Below are 13,518 nucleotides of genomic sequence, written 5' to 3' on the forward strand. Positions count from 1 at the left end.
CTATTATATGCATTTTGATTTTTTCCTGTGATCTTAGTTGTCTCATCATCTAGTCTGGCTTTCTTTCGCCCTTATCTTTTTTCATTTTCTTAATAGGTTATCCTTCATGCTGCTAAGATATTTTATTTTAGATTTGTTCTTCATTTCTTCTACATTATCTGTATTTAGCAGTTCGCACTAATCAATTTTTTTGATATCTCGGCTCAGTTAGCTGCTCAGTAATTGTGAACTTTCTCAGTGCTTATTTTTTTTAGATCTCAAAGACAATGTTTATTTTCAATCGAATGATATCACCGTTTACTATATTGATGCTTCTACTAGCCTAAGTGGCAGTTAGAAAGTTGTCCTCAATAACGTTGAAGTGTCTGGCGTTTCAGTTTATGTTAGGCACCTCTAAATCACCATCTAATATTGCCTCTTTATTCATACAAGATGCCAATTATATCATCTTACAAACGGCCTTAATCCTCCTGATTTTATTTGGGAGTAGCCACAAAAGCAATTGTCTTATTTCCATTAGCCTAGCGTGCTTTGTCTGAGTAACTCTCCCATTGCTTAGATCAGATCTTCATCAGTGAATGACTTTCCTCTATTAGCTAACGCATAGACTACTTTGTAACCAGTCTGAGCTTCATTTCAGCTTTCTTCTGCATAAAAGACCTTGTTGGGACAGAAACCTACATTACATTGATTCAGATCTTTCCGAACGCTGTGTTTCTGTGAATTGGGAATAACTTGGTTTATTTTTGGTCTCATAGTGTCGACGTACATTGTATTCCTTCAAAAGTGCAACAGCCTCGTGGTACACGACACAAGGCTTTATCACGTACTTGCACAATGAAGTACTTTATGTCCCATTCATCACTAAACAGATTATACCTGAAGAATAACAAGATTAGAACTAAAATTTGAACAAATCTTGACATATAAATTGTTATACGCAAAAAATTCTTAACTTTAAGTGGTTGAAGTCACTGAAAATGAGGGTTTATTAATTTCACTATTTATAAATATTTCAAGTTTCTGCGGGCCGCATGAAACCTTGTGCCTGACCGCAGTCTGGAGACCCTGTGTTAAAGTACAGTGGAACCAACACTCTATGGTCTAAGAGAACTTATCAACTAGGAGAGTGATTGTCTGGGAAGAGGTCTCGCAATGAATAAGTATATAACAACGAAAAATGGGAAATGTGAATGTAGACTAGACACTGAGTAGACTCAAGAAACTTAGGCTGCAATAATCATCACATGAGCTAGATGGAGCCAGGGGAGAGAATAATGACAAGCATCACTTGAGCTAGATGGAGCCAAGGGTGAGAATAATGACAAGCATCACTTGAGCTAGATGGAGCCAGGGGTGAGAATAATGACAAGCATCACTTGAGCTAGATGGAGCCAGGGGAGAGATTAATGACAAGCATCACTTGAGCTAGATGGAGCCAGGGGAGAGATTAATGACAAGCATCACTTGAGCTAGATGGAGCCAGGGGTGAGAATAATGACAAGCATCACTTGAGCTAGATGGAGCCAGGGGTGAGAATAATGACAAGCATCACTTGAGCTAGATGGAGCCAGGGGTGAGAATAATGACAAGCATCACTTGAGCTAGATGGAGCCAGGGGAGAGAATAATGACAAGCATCACTTGAGCTAGATGGAGCCAGGGGAGAGAATAATGACAAGCATCACTTGAGCTAGATGGAGCCAGGGGAGAGAATAATGATAAGCATCACTTGAGCTAGATGGAGCCAGGGGAGAGAATAATGACAAGCATCACTTGAGCTAGATGGAGCCAGGGGTGAGAATAATGACAAGCATCACTTGAGCTAGATGGAGCCAGGGGTGAGAATAATGACAAGCATCACTTGAGCTAGATGGAGCCAGGGGTGAGAATAATGACAAGCATCACTTGAGCTAGATGGAGCCAGGGGTGAGAATAATGACAAGCATCACATGAGCTAGATGGAGCCAGGGGAGAGAATAATGATAAGCATCACTTGAGCTAGATGGAGCCAGGGGAGAGAATAATGACAAGCATCACTTGAGCTAGATGGAGCCAGGGGTGAGAATAATGACAAGCATCACTTGAGCTAGATGGAGCCAGGGGTGAGAATAATGACAAGCATCACTTGAGCTAGATGGAGCCAGGGGAGAGAATAATGACAAGCATCACTTGAGCTAGATGGAGCCAGGGGTGAGAATAATGACAAGCATCACTTGAGCTAGATGGAGCCAGGGGTGAGAATAATGACAAGCATCACTTGAGCTAGATGGAGCCAGGGGTGAGAATAATGACAAGCATCACTTGAGCTAGATGGAGCCAGGGGTGAGAATAATGACAAGCATCACTTGAGCTAGATGGAGCCAGGGGTGAGAATAATGACAAGCATCACTTGAGCTAGATGGAGCCAGGGGTGAGAATAATGACAAGCATCACTTGAGCTAGATGGAGCCAGGGGTGAGAATAATGACAAGCATCACTTGAGCTAGATGGAGCCAGGGGTGAGAATAATGACAAGCATCACTTGAGCTAGATGGAGCCAGGGGTGAGAATAATGACAAGCATCACTTGAGCTAGATGGAGCCAGGGGTGAGAATAATGATAAGCATCACTTGAGCTAGATGGAGCCAGGGGTGAGAATAATGACAAGCATCACTTGAGCTAGATGGAGCCAAGGGTGAGAATAATGACAAGCATCACTTGAGCTAGATGGAGCCAGGGGTGAGAATAATGACAAGCATCACTTGAGCTAGATGGAGCCAGGGGTGAGAATAATGACAAGCATCACTTGAGCTAGATGGAGCCAGGGGTGAGAATAATGACAAGCATCACTTGAGCTAGATGGAGCCAGGGGTGAGAATAATGACAAGCATCACTTGAGCTAGATGGAGCCAGGGGTGAGAATAATGACAAGCATCACTTGAGCTAGATGGAGCCAGGGGTGAGAATAATGACAAGCATCACTTGAGCTAGATGGAGCCAGGGGTGAGAATAATGACAAGCATCACTTGAGCTAGATGGAGCCAGGGGTGAGAATAATGACAAGCATCACTTGAGCTAGATGGAGCCAAGGGTGAGAATAATGACAAGCATCACTTGAGCTAGATGGAGCCAGGGGTGAGAATAATGACAAGCATCACTTGAGCTAGATGGAGCCAGGGGTGAGAATAATGACAAGCATCACTTGAGCTAGATGGAGCCAGGGGTGAGAATAATGACAAGCATCACTTGAGCTAGATGGAGCCAGGGGTGAGAATAATGACAAGCATCACTTGAGCTAGATGGAGCCAGGGGTGAGAATAATGACAAGCATCACTTGAGCTAGATGGAGCCAGGGGTGAGAATAATGACAAGCATCACTTGAGCTAGATGGAGCCAGGGGTGAGAATAATGACAAGCATCACTTGAGCTAGATGGAGCCAGGGGTGAGAATAATGACAAGCATCACTTGAGCTAGATGGAGCCAAGGGTGAGAATAATGAAAAGCATCACTTGAGCTAGATGGAGCCAGGGGTGAGAATAATGACAAGCATCACTTGAGCTAGATGGAGCCAAGGGTGAGAATAATGATAAGCATCACTTGAGCTAGATGGAGCCAGGGGAGAGAATAATGATAAGCATCACTTGAGCTAGATGGAGCCAGGGGTGAGAATAATGACAAGCATCACTTGAGCTAGATGGAGCCAGGGGTGAGAATAATGACAAGCATCACTTGAGCTAGATGGAGCCAGGGGTGAGAATAATGACAAGCATCACTTGAGCTAGATGGAGCCAGGGGTGAGAATAATGATAAGCATCACTTGAGCTAGATGGAGCCAGGGGTGAGAATAATGACAAGCATCACTTGAGCTAGATGGAGCCAGGGGTGAGAATAATGACAAGCATCACTTGAGCTAGATGGAGCCAGGGGTGAGAATAATGACAAGCATCACTTGAGCTAGATGGAGCCAGGGGTGAGAATAATGACAAGCATCACTTGAGCTAGATGGAGCCAAGGGTGAGAATAATGACAAGCATCACTTGAGCTAGATGGAGCCAGGGGTGAGAATAATGACAAGCATCACTTGAGCTAGATGGAGCCAGGGGTGAGAATAATGATAAGCATCACTTGAGCTAGATGGAGCCAGGGGTGAGAATAATGATAAGCATCACTTGAGCTAGATGGAGCCAGGGGAGAGAATAATGACAAGCATCACTTGAGCTAGATGGAGCCAGGGGTGAGAATAATGATAAGCATCACTTGAGCTAGATGGAGCCAGGGGTGAGAATAATGATAAGCATCACTTGAGCTAGATGGAGCCAGGGGAGAGAATAATGATAAGCATCACTTGAGCTAGATGGAGCCAGGGGTGAGAATAATGACAAGCATCACTTGAGCTAGATGGAGCCAGGGGAGAGAATAATGATAAGCATCACTTGAGCTAGATGGAGCCAGGGGTGAGAATAATGATAAGCATCACTTGAGCTAGATGGAGCCAGGGGAGAGAATAATGACAAGCATCACTTGAGCTAGATGGAGCCAGGGGTGAGAATAATGACAAGCATCACTTGAGCTAGATGGAGCCAGGGGTGAGAATAATGACAAGCATCACTTGAGCTAGATGGAGCCAGGGGAGAGATTAATGACAAGCAACACATCTCAGAATAATTTCTGCAACATATTCTCATTTAGCAAATTTGAGATTAATTGGTGAGAAGTTCAGAATAATTCGTGAGTCTATATAAATATATTGGAAGCAGCGCCAACCTGGAACTCACATTTGGTAAAGCCAGGAAACTGTGATGAAACAGATTGTGAAAACTGGTAATAGAAAGGTTTAAAACTGGTGATGATACAGAGGTTCAAAACGAGATTAGTCTCAAGACTAAGGGAAATGATCTATGACTAGTGACTTACGTAGAAAAACTCAATCATATTATACGACTGAACGACCGGATGAGACAACCTGTAAAATACCAAGAGGACTCCACAGGATGAGCAGAAGCAGACTACGACGGGGCAAAATGAGAAACAGAACACAGATGGAAGTTAAAGAATATCGATCATGTTAACTAAAATTGCTTCAGAATCATCGAGGTTAGTAAATAAAATAGGAGAGAAAGTTATAGAGGAAAGTTACATACACATCTTAATCTACAAATGTGGTAGAGGTCCAGAAGACTAGGCTGGAATGCACCCTGTAACGACCAGGTAAGAGGCATGTCTAGGAGTTGAGACTTCCCCTATAACTATAAATATATGAATACAGGGTAGAAGTAGCTTACCTTGTAAGGGGTAACACCTCTTGTTGCCATCTCCCAGAGTAGGACACCATAACTCCAGACGTCACTCTGAGTACTGTACAAGCTGAACTGAAGACTCTCCGGCGCCATCCATTTAACTGGCAGTACCTTGTGCCCCTCTGGCAACACAACAATATTTTACATTATTACAACTTAACTCAGATCCTTCTTGTTCATTAATAATTTAATAATTATATTTAGAATATATCTTCAGGCTCAACGAAGCCATCAGAGACTCGAGGGCTGCTATCTGTCTCTTCCAGCGCCTCAGTCTGGTACTCCAGACAGTGAATACTTGCTTCACCTTGGGTTCCTGACTTTATGGTTTCTCCATATATTTTGGACTTATATATATATATGTATATATATGTATATGTAGTATAGGTAGTAGGTTGATAGACAGCAACCACCCAGGGAAGTACTACCGTCCTGCCAGATGACTGTGAAACAGAAACCTGTAACTGTTTTGCATGATGGTAGGATTGCTGGTTTCTTTTTCTGTCTCATAAACACGCTAGATAACAGGGATATCTTGCTACTCCTACTTACACTTTGGTCACACTTCACAGGCACGCACATGCATATATATATATATATATATATATATATATATATATATATATATATATATATATATATATATATATATATATATATATATATATATATATATTATATATATATATATATATATATATACATCTAGGTTTTTCTCCTTTTTCTAAATAGCTCTTGTTCTTCTTTATTTCTTCTATTGTCCATGGGGAAGTGGAAAAGAATCTTTCCTCCGTAAGCCATGCGTGTCGTATGAGGCGACTAAAATGCCGGGAGCAATGGGCTAGTAACCCCTTCTCCTGTAGACATTTACTAAAAAAGAGAAGAAGAAAAACTTTATAAAACTGGGATGCTTGAATGTGCGTGGATGTAGTGCGGATGACAAGAAACAGATGATTGCTGATGTTATGAATGAAAAGAAGTTGGATGTCCTGGCCCTAAGCGAAACAAAGCTGAAAGGGGTAGGGGAGTTTCGGTGGGGGGAAATAAATGGGATTAAATCTGGAATATCTGAGAGAGTTAGAGCAAAGGAAGGGGTAGCAGTAATGTTGAAGGATCAGTTAAGGAAGGAGAAAAGAGAATATGAATGTGTAAATTCAAGAATTATGTGGATTAAAGTAAAGGTTGGATGCGAAAAGTGGGTCATAATAAGCGTGTATGCACCTGGAGAAGAGAGGAATGTAGAGGAGAGAGAGAGATTTTGGGAGATGTTAAGTGAATGTATAGGAGCCTTTGAACTAAGTGAGAGAGTAATTGAGGTAGGGGACCTGAATGCTAAAGTAGGAGAAACTTTTAGAGAGGGTGTGGTAGGTAAGTTTGGGGTGCCAGGTGTAAATGATAATGGGAGCCCTTTGATTGAACTTTGTATAGAAAGGGGTTTAGTTATAGGTAATACATATTTTAGGAAAAAGAGGATAAATAAGTATACAAGATATGATGTAGGGCGAAATGACAGTAGTTTGTTGGATTATGTATTGGTAGATAAAAGACTGTTGAGTAGACTTCAGGATGTACATGTTTATAAAGGGGCCACAGATATATCAGATCACTTTTTAGTTGTAGCTACACTGAGAGTAAAAGGTAGATGGGATACAAGGAGAAAAGAAGCATCAGGGAAGAGAGAGGTGAAGGTTTATAAACTAAAAGAGGAAGCAGTTAGGGTAAGATATAAACAGCTATTGGAGGATAGATGGGCTAATGAGAGCATAGGCAATACGGTCGAAGAGGTATGGGGTAGGTAAGCTTCTGTCTTTTATGTGCGGGTTATTTGTGTATCGTTCCAGTCACGGTATTGTGCCTTTTTGTTATTTAAAAATGTAGTGTTCGAGTGTTCAGCAGAAGTTTGTGGTTACAGGAAGGTGGGTGCGGGAGGGAAGAGGAGCGGTTGGTGGAATGATAATGTAAAGAGAGTAGTAAAGGAGAAAAAGTTAGCATATGAGAAGTTTTTACAAAGTAGAAGTGATGCAAGGAGGGAGGAGTATATGGAAAAAAAGAGAGAGGTTAAGAGAGTGGTGAAGCAATGTAAAAAGAGAGCAAATGAGAGAGTGGTTGAGATGTTATCAACAAATTTTGTTGAAAATACGAAAAAGTTTTGGAGTGAGATTAACAAGTTAAGGAAGCCTAGAGAACAAATGGATTTGTCAGTTAAAAATAGGAGAGGAGAGTTATTAAATGGAGAGTTAGAGGTATTGGGAAGATGGAGGGAATATTTTGAGGAATTGTTAAATGTTGATGAAGATAGGGACGCTGTGATTTCGTGTATAGGGCAAGGAGGAATAACATCTTGTAGGAGTGAGGAAGAGCCAGTTGTGAGTGTGGGGGAAGTTCGTGAGGCAGTAGGTAAAATGAAATGGGGTAAGGCAGCCGGGATTGATGGGATAAAGATAGAAATGTTAAAAGCAGGTGGGGATATAGTTTTGGAGTGGTTGGTGCAATTATTTAATAAATGTATGGAAGAGGGTAAGGTACCTAGGGATTGGCAGAGAGCATGCATAGTTCCTTTGTATAAAGGCAAAGGGGACAAAAGAGAGTGCAAAAATTATAGGGGGATAAGTTTGTTGAGTGTACCTGGTAAAGTGTATGGCAGAGTTATTATTGAAAGAATTAAGAGTAAGACGGAGAATAGGATAGCAGATGAACAAGGAGGCTTTAGGAAAGGTAGAGGGTGTGTGGACCAGGTGTTTACAGTGAAACACATAAGTGAACAGTATTTAGATAAGGCTAAAGAGGTCTTTGTGGCATTTATGGATTTGGAAAAGGCGTATGGCAGGGTGGATAGGGGGGCAATGTGGCAGACATTGCAGGTGTATGGTGTAGGAGGTAGGTTACTGAAAGCAGTGAAGAGTTTTTACGAGGATAGTGAGGCTCAAGTTAGAGTATGTAGGAAAGAGGGAATTTATTTCCCAGTAAAAGTAGGCCTTAGACAAGGATGTGTGATGTCACCGTGGTTGTTTAATATATTTATAGATGGGGTTATAAGAGAAGTAAATGCGAGGGTCTTGGCAAGAGGCGTGCAGTTAAAAGATAAAGAATCACACATAAAGTGGGAGTTGTCACAGTTGCTCTTTGCTGATGACACTGTGCTCTTGGGAGATTCTGAAGAGAAGTTGCAGAGATTGGTGGATGAATTTGGTAGGGTATGCAAAAGAAGAAAATTAAAAGTGAATACAGGAAAGAGTAAGGTTATGAGGATAACAAAAAGATTAGGTGATGAAAGATTGGATATCAGATTGGAGGGAGAGGGTATGGAGGAGGTGAATGTATTCAGATATTTGGGAGTGGACGTGTCAGCGGATGGGTCTAAGAAAGATGAGGTGAATCATAGAATTGATGAGGGGAAAAGGGTGAATGGTGCACTTAGGAGTCTGTGGAGACAAAGAACTTTGTCCTTGGAGGCAAAGAGGGGAATGTATGAGAGTATAGTTTTACCAACGCTCTTATATGGGTGTGAAGCATTGGTGATGAATGTTGCAGCGAGGAGAAGGCTGGAGGCAGTGGAGATGTCATGTCTGAGAGCAATGTGTGGTGTGAATATAATGCAGAGAATTCGTAGTTTGGAAGTTAGGAGGAGGTGCGGGATTACCAAAACTGTTGTCCAGAGGGCTGAGGAAGGGTTGTTGAGGTGGTTCGGACATGTAGAGAGAATGGAGCGAAATAGAATGACTTCAAGAGTGTATCAGTCTGTAGTGGAAGGAAGGCGGGGTAGGGGTCGGCCTAGGAAAGGTTGGAGGGAGGGGGTAAAGGAGGTTTTGTGTGCGAGGGGCTTGGACTTCCAGCAGGCATGCGTGAGCGTGTTTGATAGGAGTGAATGGAGACAAATGGTTTTTAATACTTGACGTGCTGTTGGAGTGTGAGCAAAGTAACATTTATGAAGGGGTTCAGAGAAACCGGCAGGCCGGACTTGAGTCCTGGAGATGGGAAGTACAGTGCCTGCACTCTGAAGGAGGGGTGTTAATGTTGCAGTTTAAAAACTGTAGTGTAAAGCGCCCTTCTGGCAAGACAGTGATGGAGTGAATGATGGTGAAAGTTTTTCTTTTTTGGGCCACCCTGCCTTGGTGGGATTCGGCCAGTGTGATAATAAATAATAATAAAAATATGTATATGTATATACATGTATCTGTAAATACATGTGGTGGCCCTGTAGCCTGGTAGCTAAAGCTCTCGGTTTACAAGGCGAGGGTCTGGGTTCGAGCCCCAGTGAGGGGTAGAAACATGGAGCGTGTTTCCTTACACTGGTTGTCCATGTTCACCCATCAGTAAACTAGGTACCTGGGTGTTAGTGGATTGGTGTGGGTCGCATCCTGGGACAAAACTGACCTAATTTGCGGGAAATGCTCAGCATAACAAGCGGCTTTCTATATAGTAGTATGTCAGTGATGTCAACTATGGTCTGTATACCTTGTACATGAAGTAAATAAAGATATTATTATTATTATTATTATTATTATTATTATTATTATTATTATTATTATTATTATTATTATTATTGTATTACATGTGATATCGCAATAAGAAAAACAACCACTGTCAAAAATGGATAATTTCAAAACGTGCCGAATAGGTAAAACTGGTAAATTAGCAAGAACTCATTTAAAATTAAGTCCTTTCTAAAATATTCTCTTATATGTTTAAAGATAAATTTGTTTCACTCATATTAATGTAAAAATTAATAATTTTGTACCAAAAGAACCTTAGAAAACTTGCCTAACCTTATTATAACAAGCGCAATTTAATTTAGCCTAACCTAACTAAATATATTTTTAATAAGCTAACAATAATTTAATAATAGATAAACACAATGAAAGACTTTTTTTTTCATTAGGTTCTGAATGATTTTTGTGAAATTATTGCTAAATTAAATTGCGCTTGCTGTAACAAGGTTAGGTAAGTTTTCTAAGGTGCATTTGATACAAAATTATTATTTTCTACGTTAACATAAATAAAAAAATATATATGTTTAAAAGTATAAGAGAAAAATTTAGAAAACACTTAATTTTAAATGAGTTCTTGCTAATTGACCAATTTTACCTGTTCGACACGACATATATATATATATATATATATATATATATATATATATATATATATATATATATATATATATATATATATATATATATATGTATATATACATATCACTAGGCAGTAGGTTGGTAGACAGCAACCACCCAGGGAGGTACTACCGTCCTGTGGTAGTAGGTTGGTAGACAGCAACCACCCAGGGAGGTACTACCGTCCTGTGGTAGTAGGTTGGTAGACAGCAACCACCCAGGGAGGTACTACCGTCCTGTGGTAGTAGGTTGGTAGACAGCAACCACCCAGGGAGGTACTACCGTCCTGTGGTAGTAGGTTGGTAGACAGCAACCACCCAGGGGGGTACTATCGTCCTGTGGTAGTAGGTTGGTAGACAGCAACCACCCAGGGAGGTACTACCGTCCTGTGGTAGTAGGTTGGTAGACAGCAACCACCCAGGGAGGTACTACCGTCCTGTGGCAGTAGGTTGGTAGACAGCAACCACCCAGGGAGGTACTACCGTCCTGTGGTAGTAGGTTGGTAGACAGCAACCACCCAGGGAGGTACTACCGTCCTGTGGTAGTAGGCTGGTAGACAGCAACCACCCAGGGAGGTACTACCGTCCCGTGGTAGTAGGTTGGTAGACAACATCCACCCAGGGAGGTACTACCGTCCTGTGGTAGTAGGCTGGTAGACAGCAACCACCCAGGGAGGTCCTACCGTCCTGTGGTAGTAGGTTGGTAGACAGCAACCACCCAGGGAGGTACTACCTTCCTGTGGTAGTAGGCTGGTAGACAACAACCACCCAGGGAGGTACTACCGTCCTGTGGAAGTAGGTTGGTAGACAGCAACCACCCAGGAAGGTACTACCTTCCTGTGGTAGTAGGTTGGTAGACAACAACCACCCAGGGAGGTACTACCTTCCTGTGGTAGTAGGTTGGTAGACAGCAACCACCCAGAGAGGTACTACCGTCCTGTGGTAGTAGGTTGGTTGACAACAACCACCCAGGGAGGTACTACCGTCCTGTGGTAGTAGGTTGGTAGACAGCAACCACCCAGGGAGGTACTACCGTCCTGTGGTAGTAGGTTGGTAGACAGCAACCACCCAGGGAGGTGCTACCGACCTGTGGTAGTAGGCTGGTAGACAGCAACCACCCAGGGAGGTGCTACCGTCCTGTGGTAGTAGGCTGGTAGACAGCAACCACCCAGGGAGGTACTACCGTCCTGTGGTAGTAAGTTGACAGACAGCAACCACCCAGGGAGGTACTACCGTCCTGTGGTAGTAGGTTGGTAGACAGCAACCACCCAGGGAGGTACTACCGTCCTGTGGTAGTAGGTTGGTAGACAGCAGCCACCCAGGGAGGTACTACCTTCCTGTGGTAGTAGGTTGGTAGACAGCAACCACCCAGGGAGGTACTACCTTCTTGTGGTAGTAGGTTGGTAGACAGCAACCACCCAGGGAGGTACTACCGTCCTGTGGTAGTAGGCTGGTAGACAGCAACCACCCAGGGAGGTGCTACCGTTCTGTGGTAGTAGGCTGGTAGACAACAACCACCCAGGGAGGTACTACCTTCCTGTGGTAGTAGGTTGGCAGACAGCAACGACCCAGGGAGGTGCTACCGTCCTGTGGTAGTAGGCTGGTAGACAGCAACCACCCAGGGAGGTACTACCTTCCTGTAGTAGTAGGTTGGTAGACAGCAACCACCCAGGGAGGTACTACCGTCCAGTGGTAGTAGGCTGGTAGACAGCAACCACCCAGGGAGGTACTACCGTCCTGTGGTAGTAGGTTGGTAGACAGCAACCACCCAGGGAGGTACTACCGTCCTGTGGTAGTAGGCTGGTAGACAGCAACCACCCAGGGAGGTACTACCGTCCTGTGGTAGTAGGTTGGTAGACAGCAACCACCCAGGGAGGTACTACCGTCCTGTGGTAGTAGGTTGGTAGACAGCAACCACCCAGGGAGGTACTACCGTCCTGTGGTAGTAGGTTGGTAGACAGCAACCACCCAGGGAGGTACTACCTTCCTGTGGTAGTAGGCTGGTAGACAGCAACCACCCAGGGAGGTACTACCGTCCTGTGGTAGTAGGTTGGTAGACAGCAACCACCCATGGAGGTACTACCGTCCTGTGGTAGTAGGTTGGTAGACAGCAACCACCCAGGGAGGTACTACCGTCCTGTGGTAGTAGGTTGGTAGACAGCTACCACCCAGGGAGGTACTACCTTCCTGTGGTAGTAGGCTGGTAGACAGCAACCACCCAGGGAGGTACTACCGTCCTGTGGTAGTAGGCTGGTAGACAGCAACCACCCAGGGAGGTACTACCGTCCTGTGGTAGTAGGCTGGTAGACAGCAACCACCCAGGGAGGTACTACCATCCTGTGGTAGTAGGCTGGTAGACAACAACCACCCAGGGAGGTACTACCTTCCTGTGGTAGTAGGCTGGTAGACAGCAACCACCCAGGGAGGTGCTACCGTTCTGTGGTAGTAGGCTGGTAGACAACAACCACCCAGGGAGGTACTACCTTCCTGTGGTAGTAGGTTGGCAGACAGCAACGACCCAGGGAGGTGCTACCGTCCTGTGGTAGTAGGCTGGTAGACAGCAACCACCCAGGGAGGTACTACCTTCCTGTAGTAGTAGGTTGGTAGACAGCAACCACCCAGGGAGGTACTACCGTCCAGTGGTAGTAGGCTGGTAGACAGCAACCACCCAGGGAGGTACTACCGTCCTGTGGTAGTAGGTTGGTAGACAGCAACCACCCAGGGAGGTACTACCGTCCTGTGGTAGTAGGCTGGTAGACAGCAACCACCCAGGGAGGTACTACCGTCCTGTGGTAGTAGGTTGGTAGACAGCAACCACCCAGGGAGGTACTACCGTCCTGTGGTAGTAGGTTGGTAGACAGCAACCACCCAGGGAGGTACTACCGTCCTGTGGTAGTAGGTTGGTAGACAGCAACCACCCAGGGAGGTACTACCTTCCTGTGGTAGTAGGCTGGTAGACAGCAACCACCCAGGGAGGTACTACCGTCCTGTGGTAGTAGGTTGGTAGACAGCAACCACCCATGGAGGTACTACCGTCCTGTGGTAGTAGGTTGGTAGACAGCAACCACCCAGGGAGGTACTACCGTCCTGTGGTAGTAGGTTGGTAGACAGCTACCACCCAGGGAGGTACTA

The 13,518-nt window shown here is 44.1% G+C and overlaps 1 protein-coding gene across 1 annotated transcript in view; it reads right to left on the reverse strand.

Annotated features, from left to right (window-relative positions):
* Positions 1-13,518, reverse strand: part of LOC128690675 (insulin-like peptide receptor) — a 646,235-nt gene that overhangs the window by 22,399 nt on the left and 610,318 nt on the right. Inside the window, exon 25 of the mRNA XM_070088152.1 lies at positions 5,265-5,401. Coding sequence (XP_069944253.1) covers positions 5,265-5,401 — 137 coding nt within the window. The remainder of the gene's footprint in view (positions 1-5,264; positions 5,402-13,518) is intronic.

Source organism: Cherax quadricarinatus, chromosome 24 (assembly GCF_038502225.1).
Source record: "Cherax quadricarinatus isolate ZL_2023a chromosome 24, ASM3850222v1, whole genome shotgun sequence".
Lineage (NCBI taxonomy): Eukaryota > Metazoa > Arthropoda > Malacostraca > Decapoda > Parastacidae > Cherax > Cherax quadricarinatus.